Source organism: Photinus pyralis, unplaced genomic scaffold (genome assembly GCF_008802855.1).
Source record: "Photinus pyralis isolate 1611_PpyrPB1 unplaced genomic scaffold, Ppyr1.3 Ppyr1.4_LG5, whole genome shotgun sequence".
Classification (NCBI taxonomy): domain Eukaryota; kingdom Metazoa; phylum Arthropoda; class Insecta; order Coleoptera; family Lampyridae; genus Photinus; species Photinus pyralis.
In genome coordinates this window covers 48,650,613-48,672,454 of record NW_022170596.1, presented here as the reverse complement: position 1 = coordinate 48,672,454, position 21,842 = coordinate 48,650,613, and the positions used below count along the sequence as shown (strand labels likewise).

The 21,842-nt window shown below is 36.6% G+C and overlaps 3 protein-coding genes and 1 long non-coding RNA gene across 7 annotated transcripts; 2 read left to right on the top strand and 2 right to left on the bottom strand.

Annotated features, from left to right (window-relative positions):
* Positions 1-825: 825 nt before the first annotated feature.
* On the top strand, positions 826-1,276 carry LOC116170528. The gene is made up of 3 exons (XR_004145249.1): positions 826-966; positions 1,018-1,105; positions 1,158-1,276. It is a non-coding gene; the product is annotated as an uncharacterized LOC116170528 (long non-coding RNA).
* Positions 960-5,633, bottom strand: LOC116170526 (gustatory and odorant receptor 24). Its single transcript, XM_031486993.1, has 6 exons — positions 5,414-5,633; positions 1,884-1,945; positions 1,445-1,837; positions 1,319-1,390; positions 1,180-1,269; positions 960-1,129 (listed from the first exon to the last, which is right to left on the bottom strand). Exons 2-6 carry the CDS (start codon positions 1,926-1,928, stop codon positions 1,007-1,009), a joined length of 723 nt encoding a protein of 240 aa, XP_031342853.1. The 5' UTR covers positions 1,929-1,945; positions 5,414-5,633; the 3' UTR covers positions 960-1,006.
* On the top strand, positions 5,078-18,342 carry LOC116170521. Of its 4 annotated transcripts, none has more exons than XM_031486981.1 (10): positions 5,078-5,307; positions 5,913-6,055; positions 6,104-6,173; positions 6,225-6,473; positions 6,794-7,080; positions 7,126-7,442; positions 7,493-7,754; positions 11,006-12,714; positions 12,763-12,923; positions 17,325-18,342. In XM_031486981.1, the coding sequence occupies exons 2-10, from the start codon at positions 5,927-5,929 to the stop codon at positions 18,050-18,052; spliced, it is 3,912 nt and encodes a 1,303-aa protein (XP_031342841.1). In that variant the 5' UTR covers positions 5,078-5,307; positions 5,913-5,926; the 3' UTR covers positions 18,053-18,342. The 4 variants fall into 4 exon arrangements, with proteins under 4 accessions (XP_031342841.1, XP_031342845.1, XP_031342843.1 ...); XM_031486983.1 differs by having other exon boundaries at positions 5,289-5,307; positions 5,955-6,055; XM_031486982.1 differs by lacking the exon at positions 5,078-5,307 and adding an exon at positions 5,641-5,832.
* LOC116170522 (transcription initiation factor TFIID subunit 5-like) lies at positions 18,295-21,408 on the bottom strand. The gene is made up of 7 exons (XM_031486986.1): positions 21,215-21,408; positions 20,584-21,163; positions 20,332-20,539; positions 20,165-20,284; positions 19,789-19,945; positions 19,420-19,740; positions 18,295-18,916 (listed from the first exon to the last, which is right to left on the bottom strand). The coding sequence occupies exons 1-7, from the start codon at positions 21,287-21,289 to the stop codon at positions 18,407-18,409; spliced, it is 1,971 nt and encodes a 656-aa protein (XP_031342846.1). The 5' UTR covers positions 21,290-21,408; the 3' UTR covers positions 18,295-18,406.
* Between the last annotated feature and the right edge of the window lie 434 nt (positions 21,409-21,842).

The following is a 21,842-nucleotide window of genomic DNA, read 5'->3' as shown; positions in this document are numbered from 1 at the left end:
CCCTACTGAACTACTGATGTATCTTTTGTGCTATCTGTATCTGGGGAACGGGGCTGTGTAATTTCAATTGAAATTTTATGTATATTTGCGTGTCTGTCTCATTCTGCTTTTTAAATTACGTTCATTTCCCGAATATTCAAAATTCGGCGTGAGCGTGAACAAAACAATAAAATATCTGTCCTTTCAGGATGGAATTGATAAAAAAACCGTTCATCAGCGGACTTAATTGGTTTGCGTGTAAATTGTATACCCACGTTTATTGGGGAGGGAAAAAGCAAATTTATGGCAAAATAAAACGGAATGAAATTAATTAACATGGCTCTCTGCTAATTAGCAAAGCGTCAGAGCTTTGAATATATAAATTACCGTTCCATGGAAGGGCTGAACAGTGATTTCGTGTTCTAGATTTTATTCACCCTCTAAAAGACGGAACGCATGATCTCTTCTTATAGAACTGTTATGGCTATGCGTCGTTGTATACAATTATCAGGAAACAGAAAGGGTTTTCTTTTCGTTTTACTTTTTTAATACGTAAATATTATTTTTAAGACACTTAATTGCAAAAATATTCATCATTGTAATAAATAGAAATAGATTACAAACTTTAAAGTTATATACACTTTTTTAGAATACTTAATAACGTAAATATAAGGACCATTATCCGCGGTGGATGTTCTTAATGTTGATATAATAGCTACGCCAAAGAACTGCCGCTAAACAACATTGCATTTTTCACGTAAGTATAGTAAGAACTAGAAGGTTTGTGGGAGGTTGTTACGATTTATTTATTAACCAACTCAGTGTATAGGTAGGTAATCCATCTGAGGCAGATAAAGCTCGATTTTAAGCCAGATTGATACAGCCGTAACGTCATTCACGATTAGGTAAATAAATTAGAATATCGTCCGCAGAGTTTCAATCTTCAACGGTGTGAGGATCACTATAGAGCAAGTGACTTTCAAAAAGGTTAGTACATTGTCTATACGAAACTAATGGCTTAATTTGTTCATTTCACAGTACTCAGCAGACTCGCCATCGTTGATAGAATATGACCGGTATCGAGATCTTCGGGCAAGCTAATCTGGAATTGTAGTAGCACCACTAAGTAGGTAACCATCGTGGCCAACAGCTAGAAGTTTAATGTTAACATTTTGAAGTAATGAATTAAAAACAACGTGCCGATTTAAATAGTGTTCTATTAACATCAAAGAATCCACCAAGAGACATGCTGGTCTCGCTCATTTCTGTTGCACGTAAGAACATTTGAATCTGAAAACAAGTTCGCTCATAGAAAATTGCGACAGGGGCACTTGCTTACCTCTTGTTGTGCGTCTTCGTTCATCCACGATAATTCGACCAACAGCAGCTTTTTTTGGAAGAGTACCTTTACCTGGAACCGCTAAGTTCGTAATTACCTACTTTATGGTATCGATCGGCAACTCACGCAGTATGAGGCATAATGCGCTTCATCGCAAATGTAGTACAAAACCATGGTCGCAAGTGATGCAGTTATGGTGAGACCGACATCTTTGATCCCAAATCCACTTTGTATTTGTGAAAATAGGCCGTAAATCGTGAGAGTGATAATGAAAAATAGGTAAAGGGCTAAGAAGATAATTTCAAAGGTGAAGGCCATTCCCACGTCTCGCACTATTTTACTCAATAGCATCCACATTGCCCTGTACTCGGCTACTAACTGCGAAGGACCGACGTGCCGAAGCGATACCTCCAAATCCTGAGCGATTAAAGTGGCAACTCTCGCAATACCGTCACACATCAAATACCATATTCCACCAAGAACGCAAGTTATTATGTTGATGTAGCAGTATGGAATGACCTAGTTCAGAACATATTTTGTGTCACGTTACTTTAAACTAACTCACCTGCAGCGTTCGAAATTGAGCCATGGTCATGTGATTGATAACCATGGTGCCACACGCAATCACTGGAAGTGCAAGTGTAACTATTAACGGCTTATTTCCGATAAAGATATCCAAATCCTTATCCTTAAGTTTCTTGTAGATTGCTTCGAATTTAGACCACTCATTAAACACATTCGCTATCTTACGACTTTCGTACCAGGATATGGGCACCAAGACAACCGGGAAAAGGTAAACAGTGAAAAGATAATCAATAACGGCTTCTTCAAATTTTCCCTCTGCAGATTTATTAATTTCAACCCGGTCCCATTTTATGTAGCCGACGTAGGCCAATATTAGCAAGTAGAATATTACACAGTAGATCATCGACAATAGTCTAACCGTGAAGTGATTGTTTTCATCAGGACCCACGGGAAGAACGGCCATCGCGCGCATTTGGTACATCATCGGTTTGAGAAACTCGTACAGTACACCATTGCGATTTTTTTGCAAGGCGAATGCGAGAGCCGCAGTGTGATTAGGGTGAGTTGCACCAACTTTGGTCACTCTTACTGGTTCGTAAAAATTGGAACCTTCAAGATACACGCCGCGTTTCTGCACTTGTCCATTGACGCCGCTGTCACCGAAATTCGAGGTGTACATTGTTCACAGTTCACCGAAGCACTAACACAATTAAAGAAAGGAAAGGGTGTTTTAAGTTAAAGGGTGACCGTGAAATATTCTTAGAATATTTCAAATGGGTCAAGTTTTCTTCTACCTTATAATTAGTTTCAATAATTAATAGTCCTTTGACGCCTTTGTTAGTTAATGCTACGCCAAGTCGTTTGCTATGCAAATAACAAATGACTAATGAAGGTTGACAGCGAAGAAATCGATAACTGAAATTGAAATTTGGTTCTTTTAGAGTGCCGTTCATTGACAAATTAAGCTACAAGTGGATATCCATCGCCCCTCTCGTAACGGTAACAGTCTGATTGGTTTCTCCTATGCAAACAATTTCTCATTTTACCCTTCAAGATTCAAGGTTTTTTTTTCAAATGTGATTGAAATCCAATTAATTTTGGTGGAGCATTTTTAAAAAGAAAATGAGTGAAGGGTGTATTTGAGGATAAATGCCTAAAAAAAACAAAACTATTGCAGCGATTTTACTATAGGTATATAAGCCCTTCATCTGCTGGTGGAATAAGAATTTCTACCAAAAACGGGTGGGCCACTGAACACAGTCGCGGACTTTGAACTACAGCAAACTCATAGTTTTAAGGTCATATTGTGATTAATACATTGCTCGCTGTTCTACCTAACACCATTATGAATAAGAAATGCTAGCACGTTTGAGGAGTCATAGAAACAGTGTTTCAAGTCCATTTATACAAATTGAAAACCTTCGGAAAAAATGTACAGTTGTGTGTTTTTCTATGAAGTTGAGTTCGTCACATAGCGAAGCAGCTTTCGGGTCATCATGAAATATTTAAAACATCTAACTAACGCAGCTGCTACCATTCTACCATTGGGAGAGAGGACCTTTCCCCCTGGAACGCTCAGTCCGTTCCTCGACCGGGGCCGATGAGAAAGTAGGTAAATAAACTAGAAAGGTGCATAACAAAGGAGAATCGTGTGTACAAATATTTTTATTAATGCAAAATCACCCCAAGTGAAGTGAACCAGCAATTTCAACTGAACGGTAGGCAACAGAACTGAAAACCAGACCGAAACCGTTACTACTTTACTTTTTTTAAACATTGAGCAGAAGCAGAAATATTACGGATAGGTCTAGGGGTAAAAGGAATACCAAGAATATACACTGTGTGTAAGATAAGGATGTCTATCATGGAAATCTCACAAACCATAGAAGATACGACGATGGTCGAATTAGAGAAAATATGCCCAATTAAACAGTTATAATCGTGCCTTAAATAGAACCAGAAAATTCCGATTGCCTACTTCCGAAGAAACCGAAACTTGCTGATTTGGTTTTTATTTTTTTCTGATGTTATTTGAATAGATACAAAAAATAAAAACACTTTCTCATTGCCACCTTTTGATCTGTACAAGGAGCACCGGTATCGATCCCAAAGGACAGAGAAAAGCGAAAGCGGTTGTTGAAAAATTCAAACCCAGTAGAAATAACTAAAAACCGCCATATAAAAAAATATGTATTCAGAACAATTCAAGTAAATATTTCGCCACAAATTACTCCCAGAACTCACACAGAACCAAAAATTTAACACTGATTCTGAAGAAACAAATTTCTCACCCTGCTAGTTCATGAAGAATTTTAAAATTCAATTAAAAAACGTGACGAAAACATAATAATAAAAATTAATTAGGTACAAAATTGTGTGTTTTGCAAAGGCAATTCCAATTTTTTTGTTTGAATTTTTGATTCCTTGTTTTTTATGTTATGCTGTAATTTGTTTACAAAATCGGAAGTGCCGTACCCATCAAGAACTTAGCCCAAACCGTCAGCTTGATCCCATTTTACGCGTTATGGTTGCTGCGAAAAAATTAATGAATAAACGCACATTTTTAAGAGTTTTGGAGCCTTCACAAAAAATGTTTTATTTTATTGGTGCTCTTCATCACCCAATTTTTGTTTACGTATTTGTTTAACTTATAACTTTTGATCATCAAACTGTCCTTATAGTTGAATATTATTATTTAATAAATTTTATTAGTTCTAGTACTCTACCAGTACAGAATTGCAGACCCTGTGTAAGAACTGTATAGTATGCTCTGCACTATTTCGCCCAAGCTTTCAAAATACTTCCAAGTTTTGGCATTGATTGCGCTCCATGTCACCATATATTATTTGTAATTTAAATTTAGATGAAGAATATAATACAAGAACAACTAATTTGCAGTGTAGGTATAAAGTGAGAGCGTTGTTCAGACATTTATATACAGGGAAACATAATTTTTTATATAAGCTATTTGAATTTGGTGTTAAACACACTTATACACTTAAACATTTTCGATAGTCAAAATAATATATAATTTTTCATTTATATTTCATTCTTTACCGTAAATACAAATTTCGAGCAGAGTTGGTTGTCTAACAAAACGACGTTCTATATCAAGATGGTGGGCATGGCTCCATCTTTTTTTTTAAACGACACAATTGGTTCGTTTCTTATTACGCATGATCTCTCTAACGTTTTTGATCTAAAATAAGGGTAATTATTAAATAATGTGAGCACACACTGTATATAAAAAAGTTTAACATACAATGTATATTAGCAATACAGAGCGGATCTTTATGCAATCGAAGGAGAAATGTTTATATTTCCCGCTCTAACGCACAAGTTTTGGTTGACCAATAAACGTCGAGTGTTACTTAAAATTTATTGTAATATGGCCGCCAGTGTTAGTTAGGTGTTATTTTGACAAGTTGTGTTTTTCTTAATTTTTCAAGATATCTAAGAGCAAGGTGTGTATATTTTGTAGATTTCTTACATGCGTAAGTGTTTCGCTACTTGAATAATCTACAATACGTATTGTTATGTAAAGCGGAATCGCTTGGTATGCAGACTTACCTTAGATTTAGATTGAGCTTCGTTTACCGCCATGACATACGATGTTACACGTACTGCTGTTGCATTTGTGCTATGTTTGTTGTATTGTGCAAACACTTTTTGTTCTACATTTGTCGCATGATATTCAAATTTGGTTGGTCTGATTTTGTGCACTGCAAATTTGTGTTTCTAACCTCTGAGACGTACTTGTGTGAATGCACCTTTTGAACGCTATGAGCGCACAAACAAGCAAGCCCCTTGTGGCTTGTTCACAACTGTAACATTATCGTTTAAAAATACGCTTTTGTGATTACTTAACCTTAACTTTTTTCGTTCCATTGAGAACGGTATTGTTGCTGTAATTTTTCTAAATTCATATGTACAGCATGTTTCTGTCCGTTTCTCTGTTGCGGCGGATGGCCAAAAAACAATAAAGTGAGGTTAGTGTTATTACCGCCATATTTACCGCTTAAAATTAACATTTCTCTAACAAGAGTCGACTTCCTCTTTGCATTTATAGATAGTAAATTAAGTATGTCTCGCAAAAATGTTCGGCGTGCAGCCAGTACGGAGGCATTGAAACAAATGCAACTTCTCTCTGACACTGCGTACGATGACGATCCTAGCGACACATTTCGCGTACCATCAGAGGATGATGATTACGTAAACAATTTTTGCGCACCCCATTCATGTATAAAACACCTGTTTTAGATGGCAGAAGACGAAATGCCACCCAAAAAAAAGTATCGCCTTAGCCATCGCAAATCGTCAGACGGTAATGGTACGTTGCCCTCTCACTTTGGGTGTGATTCTATTCGTGTTGTGTTTTTAGATCGCGACGTAATAGTCCTTAAGAGCATTGGTAGCGATGATGCCAGCGACGAGCCGTTTCTTATGGAATGCGAGGAAGATGAACTGTCCTCGGTTCAGGTTGAGTGGCATAAGAAGGTGGAAAATGAGCTGGACGAGTTGTCAAAGAAACTGGATACGTTCACCAAGCATGACAACACTGAAATTCTGCACCAAGGGGAGGCTTGCAGTATCTATCAGATTGAAAACATTACATCAACCACTATTCCTGGTGAGTATTCAAGCTAACTAGAGCCATAAATAACCCTTATGAAAAAGACCAGCTTGCGCATGCGTCAGGACGCATGCGCAGGAATGTTTTAACGCCCTTTGAATCATGTCTTTATCTTTACCAGTTTATGAAATTTCCTTACCATGGATTGTGTGGATATCACATATCAACTCACTTTATGATTAGGATTCAAGGCGGCGCCAATGGTCGCCAGTTTTTAACGCGCTAATATTTTATCCCCCCCGCCCCCCAGTTTTCGTTTTTTGCATTTAGTAAAGACAGAAGCATGTGTTAGTGTTTCAATTTTTTTTTTGTTACAGAAACTCCGAAGAAAAAAGCTACACAAAGTGTATCAAGCACTCAACAGAATGTAGTATTAAAACCGGGCAAGCAAAATAATTCGTATCAGTTAGTTATGGATCCCAGATTGGGTGTTATAGTGGGCACAATGACACCGACGGGTAGCAAAAACACCTCTTCTTCTCCATCAGTATCCAAACCTCAAGTACCAACACCAGTGACAACGATCACAAGGACCCAACCTCAGCGGCGGCGCGGAAGGAATAGTGTTGTCGTACCATCATTGTCTCCAGCGAAAGCCCAAAAGGTAAACTGCACGCTTTGTGTGTTTGGGTGATAATGTATTGCTTAGGCAGTTTCTGTGGGACCGCCACCTTTAGTACAGCTGCGACCGACAGAGACTTCTAAAAACAGTAGTGCCAACGTACAGAAACCTACTACTCCTTCTGCCTCACCTGCTGTTGTTGATCTGACAACGGATGACAGTCGACCGCTGCCTGATTCTCGAGAAATCTCCTTCAATAAGCTGCAAGGGAAGACCTTTCCTTCGCTTGTGGTCGTCGCCCGTCCTCACCTCGGCATAAAAGATGTTACTGGAGGTGACCGATCTAAGTTAGACTCCAAAGTAAAAAGTGTACTAATGCACGTACCTACAAAGTTTACAGAATGGTAAATTTCTGACCTTCTAAATGCTGAACACTTAAGTCTTACTTTTACAGGTTGATACAGCAGGGCTTGGTACGATCCGAACAGTACTGTGTGAATCATTCATCCGCAAAATTGAAACTAGGAATGTACAGCGATGTTTCGAGGTTTCCCTTTTCGGGTGGCTATGTTTGGATTTCGGAATGTTGTCCTACTAGATTTGTATCTGTGTTTAGTGGGTCAATATTTGAAAATTGTCCCTACCCTCCCAGTGTTATATTAAAGCTAATTTATCATTGGGCCTGCCAAACAAATATTCAAAATGTCGTACAATGGGTAGGTTCCATTGGTATATTTACCTTGTTTGATCTAGCCCCCTGCTACTCGGAATCAATTCAATTATTGCTACACGCTATTTAGGAGCTTTTGATCGTGTAGACGTTCATTCTTAGAGCTTAATGAGAATTTAAAATTTATTGTGGGACGGACAAGTCCATTTGGAAGTAGCCCTTTACTTATGCACGAATGAAAAGATATCTAAGAGTTTTTACGTAAAGCAATGAGCTCTGACTGTGCATGTGGGTTGTTATAGAGAGTGGTAGATGACAAGGTGTTGATTTGTATGTAGAATCGTGCCCCTCTGAAAACTAAAATTGACATGTTACATGATTTTTTTTACGGTCCATATCAAACGACATGCACTGTATACAATTAATTTAGAAATACATTCGCCAATTTCAAGGACTTGGCAACGAACTCCCTCTCTTCCGGATCTCTCAACGTATTGGGTAGCACATTGTAGTATATTTTGATATAATAGAGCATAGGGCACCTGCGCACGATGGTTCGCCATGTGCATTTTTTATTTGTCCCAGAACGGGACATCTTTCACACCATTAAAAACTGCAAATTTTGTTCTTTGCCTCATAGTATCACATATGCCCTTTTGTGATTTGACAGTTTTTTACCTCAAATGTGCAGGTTATTCAAGGGCATACAGTTCTACTACATGCTACACGTAAAAATAGAAAATAGAAATCATGCCACACAATTTACTTTTTATTGGTCACATGTATATTTTTGTGTTTTCTCCAAGAAAAACGACTTTTCTTTTTGCAAAAATTTGTATGGCAAATCGCGATAGGTAACAGGTAATAAAACGGTTATCTAGTGTCATTGTTGTTGTTTTGGAATAATACAACACTTAAAACTGCTCATCTTTTGTTTATCCCTATACAATATAGTCAACTGTTGATAATTAATGCAGCGTCAGACTACTGATAGCATAGAATAAGGCGGATACCACAATAATGTGGAATGTGTGACTTAATCAGGTTTCGAGAGATGAAAAGCTTTTGGAAGTGATTCAAAGATGGCAATAAATTTTATATACAGTGTGTCCCAGATCGGGTGGGACTGCATGGGTAACTTTGTTATTATTAAAGATAGAGAATTGGTTAAATGGGCAATGTTTTGCAGTTTTGGATGCTTATTTAAAATTCCCTTATGGAAATTCAAAATGTCGCATAGGTTCGACGTAAATTCAAAAAAACTAAAATTATTCATTTCCTTGAATGTCTTATATCATCGAAAGTATAAGAGATATAAAAAAAAGTTTTATATAAAAGTGACTGTCTTTGATACGTTTAATTTAGAATTGATGTAAAAAAAAAATTCAAGATGGCTACTTTTGAGGAACATTTAACAACTTCCTAAAGTTAAATAGGCGCCATATGGGATTTTTAGATTACTTGATAGATTTTTTAATTCTCTTTTCAACGAGCCATCATAACATAAGATTGAAAATAAGATACCAGTTATATCAACGGTTTTTATATTTTAATTAAGTAGGCTGTGATGAATTAAAAAAAACAAAACAAAATCTATTCGAGGCAACAAAACAATGAAAATAATTACATCAGATGTTTAAAAAAATCAGGGACGCACTCATGAGAGGGGGGGTTTGGGCATTACAACTCCCTCCAAAATTTTATATAAGCATTAGGTCTAGAAAAATTTGATTTTTATAACATCAGTCATACCATTATCCAGTTAAAGACATTTCAAGACACTTCGCTTTATTTTACACAATGTATTACCATTGATGCATTGTCCCAGGTCACATTTTGTAGGTGGTTTATCCGCAAGAATATCGAAACTAACAGTTTTACCAGTCCGAGTATATGGACAGATGAATCTTATTTTTCTAACTGCGAAGTGTTCAAATCGACATTATGAACACTACTCGTCACAGGAAAACCTACATGTTGTAGTTTCACGCCGAAATCAAGTAATATTTTTTTAAATTAATGTATTTTATGGCATAATGGGAAGTCATGTAATTGGACCGGTAATCTTCGATGGATCTTTAACTGCTCACCATTATTTACAAATTCTCCAATAAACTTCCTTAAAGGATTTTTCTCGACAACGTATGTTTCGAAGGAAGGGTTAGTTTATGCTACCTACCAACAAACTGGCTGCTCAGGTCACAATTCACGAATTATGTACAGTACATTAAATTATAAAAGTAAGTACTTAATTAAAAAATAAAAGTAAAGTGGAAGTAGCTACCACTACAATAATAATAATAATCATCAATGGCAACGTGTTGCCTAAACTAAACTGTCTTGAAGTGTGTTTCACTAATAATGGCCAGTATTTTAAACATCTGGTGTAATTATTTTCATTGTTTGGTTGCCTCGAATAGATTTTTTTTTTTTTTTATTCGTCACAGACTACTTGATTAAAATACAAAAACCGTTAATATAACTGGTATCTTATTTTCAATCTTATGTTATAATAGCTTGTTGAAAAGAGAATTTAAAAATCTATCAAGTAATCTAAAAATCCAATATGGCGCCCATTTAACTTTAGGAAGTTGGTAAATGTTCCTCAAAAGTGGCCATCTTGAATTTTTTTTGACATCAATTCTAAATTAACCGTATCAAAGACAGTCAGTTTTATATAAAACTTTTTTTATATCTCTTATACTTTCGATGATATAAGACATTCAAGGAAATGACCAATTTTAGTTTTTTTGAATTTACGTCGAACCTATGCGACATTTTGAATTTCCATAAGGAAATTTTAAATAAGCATCCAAAACTGCAAAACATTGCCCATTTAACCAATTCTCTATCTTTAATAATAACAAAGTTACCCATGCAATCCCACGCGATCTGGGACACACTGTATATTGAATTGTGTATAACTTTGTAAGGAGCAGACCCATGTGGCTGAAATTTTGGAAACAATTGGAAAATAGGAAATGTATGCTACAGAACTTATATTTATTGAATAAGTCAGTAAGCTAATTTTGATTGATAGAAGGCCGTGTAAATTTTAGATCACATCTAATATTAATTAATTTGACAGCTTGCATTAAGAAGTTATCAGTTAGTTGATTGTGTGATTAAATACAGTTGTAGACAACATAATAACCGTGTAGTACATTGATAGGTACGATCATCAAATGTTCCAAAATGATTCAGAGTAGTGTTTGGTGATGGGGGGGGGCTAGATCTAATCAGGATACATTTACCATTCAACCATACGAATGCATTGTTAACACCCGCATATTTCAGGTTAAAGTTGATAACTTTTACGTGAAGGGTATATATACATGGTTACGGGCGATGTGTACAGTAGCTTTACATTCTCATGTTAAGCCGCTTGGGGGTCCAGGGCGCCGTGTCGAAGTTGGTGTGATATCATTGGGGACGACATCTCAAGATGGGCAACAGAGACAGGTTAAAGTTGAAGTGCTTGGTTTGCTTGAATCAGAAGCACGGTTAATTCGGTTACGAGCCGTCGAACCTTTAGCTGACGGTGATCGGAATTACAAAAAGCGTTTTGCAAAAATATTAGAACCTCTCGTTAAGTGGGTACATCCGCAAAGTATTATTGTAACCGATCTGACTGTAGATAAAGGGACATTAAATTCTATCGGATTTGCTAACGTTCTCCAATCCACTTCGAGTGATGCATCCCAAAATAATCATACGATAATGGATTATTTACGAAGAATTGTACCAAGAATGTTCCAAAATACGTTGTCGTTACTATCTCGGCAGATTATTCAACAGTTTTTGGATGAATTGGTCTGGAGAGAGTGGTATGGGACCACAGCCGCAGCATGTTTCGACAATCTTCTCCTGCATTTGTCGGAACAAACCAGAGCCGATACCGCAGATTCCCTGCCCGTTCGTTTAAACAAAGTGTCGAATAATCCATTTAGGAATTGGAGTATTATGACAAAGGAGACGCCCCCACCTGCTGTCACTATCAAACCAGCACCAACTCCGGTTGTTGAAACAAACACGCCCTCTGGTGGTGCCAAACGAACTTCTGGCAGACAGAGGAAAATCATTAATTTCAAATCGGATTCTCCCTCACCCACTTTAGAAATGCAACCCAAGCCCCCAAGAACAATTTCACCCGATGTACCTGAGCAGATGGTGCACTTAGAAAATTACTATTACGGAACCATTCAAGGCACCCAACAAAATTCAACACCAAAGTTGGGGTATAACTTAAAGTGTACAATGTGTAAAAGTCATTTTAGTAACAATATACGGCTAATGAACCACTTGTTTTCGCACGCCCACAGTGTAACTGGAGGTATACAACAGTGTAGATATTGTTTATCTAGTGTAGGATCACCTGAAGGTCTTGCGAAACACATTGTATCATCACATCCTTCGGAAACGCGCTTTCAAGAGGCGTACATTTGTATCATCTGCGAAACACGTTTTGCTAACTCATTCTCATTGGGCAAGCATCTGTCAAAGGAGCATGTACCTGCCGAATTACCCTATCAGTGCGGCACATGCAGCTACAGATGTTCCTCACATCGCCAAGTCATTGATCACTTTTACAGCGAGCATGACAATGGTTCAACAATTCAGTGCCCGTTCTGTTTGAAGTCAACGAGTATATGTACAGCGGGCAGAGTTCTGCCACAGAATCTTAACTATTTCATGCAACATCTACAAAAACATCAGAAAAAGACTATGGCGAAAAAATGTCCTAAATGTGCCCTATGGTTTATACACAAAGATACTCTCAAAGATCACCAGATCACCATGCATTCGTCACAGCGTAGCAAGTCCGGTCTGATATCGTGGACGCCTCCGAAGAATGGCCTTATGGTTCCTAAATCAAAACAAGACAAGCAGGTGTGGGAGGACACGGAAAGGGAGATTAATTTCTCTAATTTAACCATTGTTAGTGCCCCTAGTTATTTAGTTTGTAAAGAATGTAAATTCCCGATTAACGCTTCTCAACACTTCCAGTAAGTATGCGCTCTTGTCGAGTCATTGAGACTAATGTTCCCGTTTAGGTCGTTAGATGGTTGCCCCAGCAGAAATTGTCAATACTCAACGTCGTGTAAGGCAGCCATGGAAACGCATATGGGCATGTGCGAGAAACTCAACGCATCATTGCCCATATCTGTATTGCCACATGAAATGTTCTGCGTGTGCGGTTATAGTGATGATGACGGTAGGTATATTTCTTAAATATTAAAATGTTTAGTCTTGTGTTAGTGCAATGCAGTAAAAATCGCTCCGGATCTACTTCTGGCAACGCAATAAAAATTGCAACAGCTGATCGAAAAGTACACTTGATAATAATAATAATAATAAAATAATATATTTGCGGAAAAATGTATACAATTACAATTACATTGAAATACATTTGACGCAAGTATTGTCAATACATATAATCAAACCAATCAAAGTCCAAGCCGGTGCTCCACAAATTCCGACACACTGTAGGGTTCAATTTGAATTAGTATGTTTTTCACCGCTCTTTTGAATTCATTAAGGCTACTTAAATTTTGTATATTTGTTGGAAGTCTATTATAAAATTTGATGCAAGAATAATAGCAGTTCTTCTCCTGTCAGTTCGTCTATGCGTGGGTACGTTGTACGAGGCCTCCAGCTTCCTTGTATTGTAACTATGTCCGATTTTATCGCGACTAAATAAAAGTTTATTCTTGAACATAAACACTAATGTTTCAAATATATACACCCCTGAGACGGTAAGAATGCCATTACCTTTAAATACGCCCCTGCAGGATTGACGGTATGATAACGAGAAAATGGACCTGATTACTCTTTTTTGGATTAAGAAAACTTTCTCACAGTCAGAACTATGCCCCCAAAATATTATGCCAAATCTGAACCGGCTTTCAAAATTCGCATTGAGGTATGGTTTCATGACACGTATAGAGTACAATGCAGAATTTAATTTTATGCAGATTCTACTTATATGCACGGACCATTTCAAAGTGGATTGCAGCGTTATTCCTAAAAATGTAGTGTTCTCACACAAGCGTCTCTCAGCACCACAAATATTAATTACGTCAGGTACACTTAAATTTGAATACACAGATTTGAAAAGCACACAATGTGTTTTATTTTCGTTGAGGAGGAGTTGATTAGCACTAAAATAGGACCTCATGTCACCGAACACTTTGTTGCTAGTTAACATTAGGTTATCAAATTTCTCTGCTTCTATCAGGATGTTAAAGTCGTCTGCGTAATTAGTAATTAAACAATTATCGCCCTGGGGTAAGACTAAATCAATGTCGTTCACCAAAAGAATGGATAGCAGTGGTCCAATTACACTTCCTTGTGGGATGCCCATGGTAGTATAGAGTGTACTTGATTCCCTTATGACTGCTTCTCCTTGTACTACAACTTTTTGGTTACAGTTCCGTAAAAATGACGCAATCCAGTTATGAGCCGTACCTCTAATACCATACCTTAACAGCTTGTCTAGCAACACGTCATGGTCGACTAGGTCATAGGTCTTTGAAAGGTCTAAGAATATTCCCAGTGCCACTTTACCATTCTCAAAAACATTAAGTATTTTGTCGGTAAAGTGAAAAACAGCTGTAGCGATGGATCTACCTTTTATATATCCATGCTGAGAAGTTGAAAAGAGTCCATTTTCATGTAAATAGGTAGTTATTCGATTGGACATAGCATGTTCAAAAATTTTTGAAAAGGAAGACAAGATGCTAATAGGCCGGTAATTTGCCATATCTCTTTTGTTGCCGCTTTTGTGTAGAGGCGTTATTATTGCTGTCTTGAGTCTATCTGGAAATACTCCAAATTGCAAGGAATTATTGACGATGTACTGTAATGGTTCACATATTTCTTCGGCACAGTATTTAATAAAACTTGTGCGCATGCGTGCAATAAATATTGCCGCAATTTTTATTGCCCGCAATAAAACTTGCAAACTCTAAACAGGCCTTAGGTATTTGTAATTTTTTGATTGGTTAACATTCGTCTTGAAGGTCAAATTACTTTTTGGACTAGTCCGAAAAGTACCTACTTTTTGGACAGTTACCATGGTGACACCGACGACTCCCGAAATCGCCCAATTTTTGTACCAAAAAGCGTAACAAAATAGGGTCTTATTCAGGTGGTTGGAGAAAAATATCTTTATGTAAAATGCGTGCATGCGCAGTGTCAACTTTCTTATTTATGGAAATATTTTTGGAAATTTGCATCGTTTATGCAGTGTACATTCGCCCGATTATAGTAACCGTTTTGGCGACAAAAAATATTTGAGTTTTTTTAACTTTGATTTTTTTCTCATTTTTTTTTGTAATATGGAATTTTAATAAAACTATCAAGCGGCAAACATGGACATTTTTTTCTTCAAAAGAACAAGACACTTTGTTTTCTTAATGATTCCTGTTATGAATTAAACACCCTCGTATAATGAATGTGGAAAGAGGAACTGGCATAGGAGTAAATAATTATAAACATCATGCAAATCTAAAAATGATACAAACAAAATGACAGAATTTACCACAAAAAATCCACTTGGTGTTCTCAATTGTTTATTGCGGTGATGTAAAGTGCATAAAACAAAAGATTGGAAAGTCATGATGACCCTCCACCAACACCCTTATAGTGTTGGAAGAAACATTGCCTTTACACCATTAATGGATGAATCCTTGATTGTTTTTCCTCTCATTGTTCATCCCTATACAGGGTGTTTTTTTGGGAGCTTTAGTTAAACGTTTCTGGGAAAGTAAAATAGGTAGGTTTTTGAAAATGTGTACTTAGGAGTTACTCTGAAGACCGAATCGATGTAAAATATTTTCAAAATGGCCACACTTCCGGAAACACCGGAAGTAGATAGTAACTTCGTTATATTAAATGGCAACCCCTATTTTTTATTGCATTTTTGGATTTTACGTGAAATTTCAGTTCTTTTGGTACCCACATGTCCATATCTGCCATTTATGGTTTTTAAGTTATTTTGACTTTATGAAAAAAATGGCGGATGCAGATGGTACCTTGATAATTGATTACTTGAAAATGGTTATAGTCATGGCAACCCATTTTTATCAGTGCAAAGAGAATGAATAGGGCGTTAAGTTGCATACAACCGCACCTATGGAGATCCAAATTTAAGAAATTTCAAAGTCTTTAAACTCAGTTTTTTTAAATGGAATGACCATGTTCTCACTATTGCATGAGATAGAGAATCGAAATGGAATATTTTGATATTACATGGTCCTATAGCTATCTTTAACATTTTCTGATTTATTCCTATTTCATTGAATTGATGCCATTTTTTTTCGCATTTTCATTTTAGTAGTTGGCCATGATTTTATAACAATCGAATTTTAAACAAATCAAGGAAAGGATACTTTAATATCATTGATTCTAGTCTAAATAAGTCATTTATTAAAGATATAGGACGGTAAGCTTTTGAGAAACCTAGACAGAGTCATTCAACTGAATTTCTTAAACAACATATAAGTCTGAAAATTCTGAGAGATAATGCTGTTCTAGCAACAATTCCATACAAAAAATGTTTCAACGAAGTTTTTTATATTTTACATGGAATTTATTTTGTTAATCTTGCATTTGCAATTCAATTCATTTTCTTAAATATTCTCTTGTAGAGCTTTGTATCACTTGTACTTCAACGGTTTGTAGTGCATTTGGGGATACAACATTTCCAAAATTCATACAATTTCGTTCCAGTGTTCGAATGAATGTACGGCAAGCATGTGCCGTGATTCTGTCCATTTCACCATAAATAACAATTAAGTTCAAAAATAGGTGAAACCACTGCGGGTCATTTTTCGATTTTTGAAAAACTTATGTTAACCTATAACAGTAGGTGACGGATTACTGTCACTAGAATTGTTTAAAATTCAATTGTTATAAAATCATGGCCGACTACTAAAAAGAAAATTCGAAAAAAATAGTGTCAATTCAATAATATGGGAATAAGTCAGAAACTGTTAAAGATAGCTATAGGAAAATGTATTGTCAAAATATGCCCATTTCGATTCTTTATCTCATGCAATATTAAGAAAATGGTGATTCCATTAAAAAAAAAACTGAGTCTTTAGTCTTTGAAGTTTCATAAATTTGGATCTCCATAGGGGCGGTCTTACGCAACTTAACTTTTTTTTAAGTACACTAAAAGAAAGCTGTATTCATTCTATATGCACTGATAAAAATAGGTTGCCATGACTACAACCGTTTTCCAGTAATCAATTATCAAGGTACCATCTGCATCCGCCATTTTTTTTCTTAAAGTCAAAATAACTTAAAAACCATAAATGGCAGATATCGACATATGGGTATCAAAGAATTTCACGTAGAATCCAAAAACCCAATAAAAAATTGAGGTTGCTATTTAAAATAACGAAGTTACTATCTACTTCCAGTGTTTCCGGAAGTGTGGCAATTTTGAAAATATTTTACATCGATTCCGCCTTCAGCGTAACTCCTAAGTACAAATTTTCAAAAACCTACCTATTTTACTTTCCCAGAAACGTTTAACTAAAGCTCCCAAAAAAACACCCTGTATAGTATTGAAGTAATCTTCTCGATCTTTAATTTTTATTTGTTATAGGAAATATGTTGGCCAGTCATTTAGCCAAATGTGAACGGAAGTCTGCCTATCCATCGGCAGAGGATGCGAAAAAGGCAATTAAAACGCACAGTATGCTCGACGTGCTTGGATTAGTCAGGCGTCCTGAAGAACCTTCAAATACTACGCCACAGGCTGGCGATGCTGTAGATGAGAAACTAGATGAAGTACTAGAAGTGAAAAAATCACAGACGAAGAAGACGAAACGACCTAGTAGTAAGGAAAAGAGTCTGGATAGGAAGGAATTGAAGCCAAGTAAAAAGTTTAAAAAGGAAATTGGTACATCGGACGACGTTGTCGAAATAAACGACGAAGAGGAAAAGGAAAATAAGGATGTTAAACAAGATGAAGCTGAGAACGTAACTAAAAGTTTAAATGACGAGGATAGTAGGATACCTGACAAAGAAGCAGAAAGTTCTGTGGATGATAACATTCCCGTTGCTAATGACAAAGATTTTAGTAAAGAGAATGGAAATGACACAGAAGAGACCAGCAATGAAATTGCTACTGACAATGTTGAAACTACGAACAATTGTAATGAAGAAACAAACGAGACTGATCAACAAAATAACGATGAAACTGCCATAACAGAAGAATCGACGGTGATTAGTGGGTCAGACAGTATGGTAATGGAAGTAGATAAATGTAACGAAAGTGAAAGTAATACAAAAGTGGATGAACAGACTGACGAAAGTATGGAAGTTGTTTAAATAAGTGATTTATTAGGTAATTTACCTACATTTCATGAATTAAGAAACTGAGTAGTGTTCAAAATATTACATTTTCGGTAATACTGTATATATGTAGCTTAGTTTTTTGGCTTTGTGTTGTTACTGACGAAGGACAATGCATTGAATCTGCAAATTTAATGTTAATTATTCCATTTAATGTTTTCTTTCTGTTTACACTATCAATTTAGGGTAACACTCATTTGCATTGTATGATTTTTTAAAAAATGTATATAAGACAAAAGATTCGTTTAATACAAACATAAATTCATTCTGTGTTACATTCGATAACCTAACCTACTTCTGTAATTTTTATAAATAAATGAAGTTTAGTATTTAAGTAGTAATTCCATCGTACATGCTGACGGCTAACAATAAGTTACGCCTAGTGAAATGTAAAGCAATAATAGGGGATGATTTTGTAGCGAAACTCCGTAACATATACAAATCGCCCATTTTTACTTCTGGATTATGCGATATGTTAACATCTTCCGAATTGGTGTCTTCAGATAGTTTATTAAAGTCCCACAATTTCAAGGTGTGATCCAAGGAGCCGGAGGCTAACAAATTACCGCATCTACTAAATGTCAACGTGTGGATGGTCTTTTCGTGTCCTTGAAATTCTGCGACCAAGTGTCCGTGAGCTAAATCCCAAATTAGTACGTTACAATCGGCTCCAGCAGATGCTAAGAAACGTCCGCAAATACTGAAGGCCAAAACGTAGATTGGCGATTTGTGACCAGTCATGATTCGTACATGATTTCCAGTTACACAATCCCATAAACAGACCCGGCGGTCGCTCGATCCTGTCGCCACATAATTCGAATTTGGATGAAATTGTATACACTGGAAGATTAAAAAAACAAAGAATTAGATTGAGAATATTGTTAGTATCTTTGTTCCATAGTCAGTAAGGTTAAACAATTTCACGCTTTGATCTTTGACATCAACAGCTAAATACAGTTGGACAGTTTCTTTGGGATCAGGAATTACCATCTTACAAAATTTGTCACTCGTTTTATTTTTTAGAGTAAGACTAACCAATCACAGTGAAGGTCAAAGCTTCCCTACTGCTACCTTCTTAAAATGAATAGAGTATAGTGTAAGATTCTCTAATCTGTTTACCAAGTGAAATATATTTTTTTCAGAAATTAGGTAAAGACTACCCTTGATTAAAATTAATATTTCTGTCTGCGTCTATCCGATGAAGAGAATGCGCACTCTCTTATGCGTCGTCCTTCTCTTTCCCACGGAACAATACACGTGTCTCTCTCAAGCGCTTTTTAAAATATTGATAACTGTACTGTTGTTTTTAACTGTGTTCCAAAGTGTGAGGACTGTTAACTTACATCAACATCTGAAAAATGTCCTGCGAAAACACGTAAAGGCTGATAATGATCTGTTGCCCAAAGACGTGCTGTGCGATCATGTGACGCAGTTGCAAAGTAGTACCCCAATGGTGAAAATTTAACATCCCAAACTGGAAACATATGGCCCTTATACACAACCAGGCAAGTCCAAATTTGTAGACTCCACAAACGAACTGTGCTGTCTTCTGAGCAACTCAGCAATAACGTCCTGTCAGGTGAGAATGACACAGAGTAGATTGTACCTCCGTGTCCAACCAAAGATCGCGAACTCTCGCCGGATCGCTCGTCCATCATTCGAGCCTAAGCAGACGAACTGTAAAATCGTGTCATCCACACTTAATGACTTACCAAAACGTCTTCGGCATCCGTGTTAACATCCTGCAGCTGTTCAGCGGATTTCATAGCTTTCAATTTTTGCGGTACCAATGTCCATACCTTAACAATTGAATCACTGAACCCGACTGCCAATATGCTTGAATCTTCAGTAATTTCTGCACAGGTCACCCTAAAAATTGACTACATATAGAGGGCGTGTTGACGTGCATTCTAATAGATATGTCATAGTCTTTTAGTAAAATCCGTGTACTTTCTAGGGACAAACGATTGGATTCCCTTCCTCTTCGAGATCAATAAATGATATCACTTATCTAGCTAAATGACTAGGCCAGAGTTTAGTGAAATGACGGATTTCACTAAAGGACACATACATAAAGACTAGACTTACGTATAATTTGCATTCAGTAATGTGTACGAGCACACAGAAGGCATTGTCTCTGGCCCTAAAGTAATTCGCCTGCACGATTCACGAAACGACTTCACCTTTTCAACCTTGTCATTGTCTTTCCTGAAAATACCAATCTTAGGCTAAACATAAACGACTAGAAAACTCACAAATCCGGAATGGGAATACGATCAGGAGGTGGGGCATTGGGATCCGACTTGGTCTTCTTTGAAAATAAAGGATCTTTCTTTGCTTTCTTCTTCTTCGGTTTGTCGGGGGTCTCTTGTTCGCCGCCTTCTTCTTCATCCTCAACAGGTGCTGCCAATGTCTGTATATCAGGTGCTTTGGGAATGCCGTAATACACTTTGGCTTTATTATCTAGAACAGAACAATGTACTTGTGCTACACACATTTAGTTGTACCTAAGCGAGTTGCTTCCCCTACAACTGCACCAGCAGTCGCGTCGATCTGGGCCTTATTTCGTGCTACTCCCTCATACATATCGAAGTACAAGTGTTCCTGAATAATATTTAAGAGTACTGATTCCTTTTTGTCATGCAGGTGCCGTTTGAGTAGGGATAACGTATCACGAGACATGCGTATGATAAATTGATTTGATTTAAAGGTGTCGGTAAGTTCATTTCCGTTCATATGGTCTCTTTTTGTGACCAGGGCCAATTTTTTTAAATCATCTTGATAGTATAAGTCTTGATCTGGGCCAAATTTTTGCATCAAATCAATGGCTTTTTCAGTGTGACCGTTATAAACTAGCTCAAGATACATATGAACCAAAACAGGATACAAAATCATCCCTAACTCGTGCTTGTAAATATCCAAAGAATTTTCAACGAAGTGCTTTAGCTCAACATATGACGCTTCGTACGTTTCCGGATCACCATCACTTTTGTACCCAGTTAGAACACTGTTAACATCTGATTCTACTTTCTCTTGTTCTAAATTGATTGCAATGTTCGCTTCTTTCTTTAACAACTCTTCCGTACCCTTAGAATTATGTTATTTAGTTATTTTGCATTGTTAATTGTAAATACATACTTTTAGGTTATATTTTCGTAAAACTTGTAAAACAGCTAAAAGCTGATTTTTATCCGGGTTTACGTTTGTTCCCATGTCTTATGTAAATTACGATTTTTATAAAATTAAATTTAAAAGCTATCAAACTTTTGAACCATAACCTCCAAAACAAAACAGATATTACATTACAATACAATGTTGCCAAAAACAAACAATAAGTTGCCGTTGGTACTTTAACATTCTATATGCGCCGATAGATGACGACACCATTGAAGAAATGCGCAAATTTAACAGTGGCAGTTGAAAGAAAGGTACTGTCATAATACCATTGAGTAATAAATATTCACTCAACGGTAATACTTATTCAATGGTACTGTACTAATTCCTGATTCTGGCAGTTAGCAGTTACGTTTCGTTAATGTTATATCTGTTAAGCCCAGAACAAGTTTGTTTGTTCTTTGTTGTTAAGTAATTTACTTATTCAGTGATAGCACTGAAAAGCACAAAAACCGCGGGAGATGGGCGAGGGAAGAGGGTTGATAGAGGAAGGACAAGAAAATGAAAGAGGAAGAGGCACTGACTAACATTACAAAACAGAAACACCAAGGATTTGAAACTTGTCGTATTCTTGGACTGATAAAAATTAACA

Excerpts from the sequence above, each read along its gene's own strand:
- LOC116170526 (XM_031486993.1), bottom strand. The coding sequence starts at position 1,928 with ATGGTTATCAATCACATGACCATGGCTCAATTTCGAACGCTGCAG. Across the intron at positions 1,838-1,883 it reads CTCAATTTCGAACGCTGCAG|GTCATTCCATACTGCTACAT; the intron begins GTGAGTTAGTTT and ends GTTCTGAACTAG. Across the intron at positions 1,391-1,444 it reads CGCATTATGCCTCATACTGC|GTAAAGGTACTCTTCCAAAA; the intron begins GTGAGTTGCCGA and ends TAGCGGTTCCAG.
- LOC116170521 (XM_031486981.1), top strand. The coding sequence starts at position 5,927 with ATGTCTCGCAAAAATGTTCGGCGTGCAGCCAGTACGGAGGCATTGAAA. Across the intron at positions 6,474-6,793 it reads TACATCAACCACTATTCCTG|AAACTCCGAAGAAAAAAGCT; the intron begins GTGAGTATTCAA and ends TTTTTGTTACAG. Across the intron at positions 7,443-7,492 it reads CCTACAAAGTTTACAGAATG|GTTGATACAGCAGGGCTTGG; the intron begins GTAAATTTCTGA and ends TTACTTTTACAG.
- LOC116170522 (XM_031486986.1), bottom strand. The coding sequence starts at position 21,289 with ATGGGAACAAACGTAAACCCGGATAAAAATCAGCTTTTAGCTGTTTTA. Across the intron at positions 19,946-20,164 it reads TTACTGAATGCAAATTATAC|GGTGACCTGTGCAGAAATTA; the intron begins GTAAGTCTAGTC and ends GTCAATTTTTAG. Across the intron at positions 18,917-19,419 it reads GACATTTTTCAGATGTTGAT|TGTATACAATTTCATCCAAA; the intron begins GTAAGTTAACAG and ends TTAATCTTCCAG.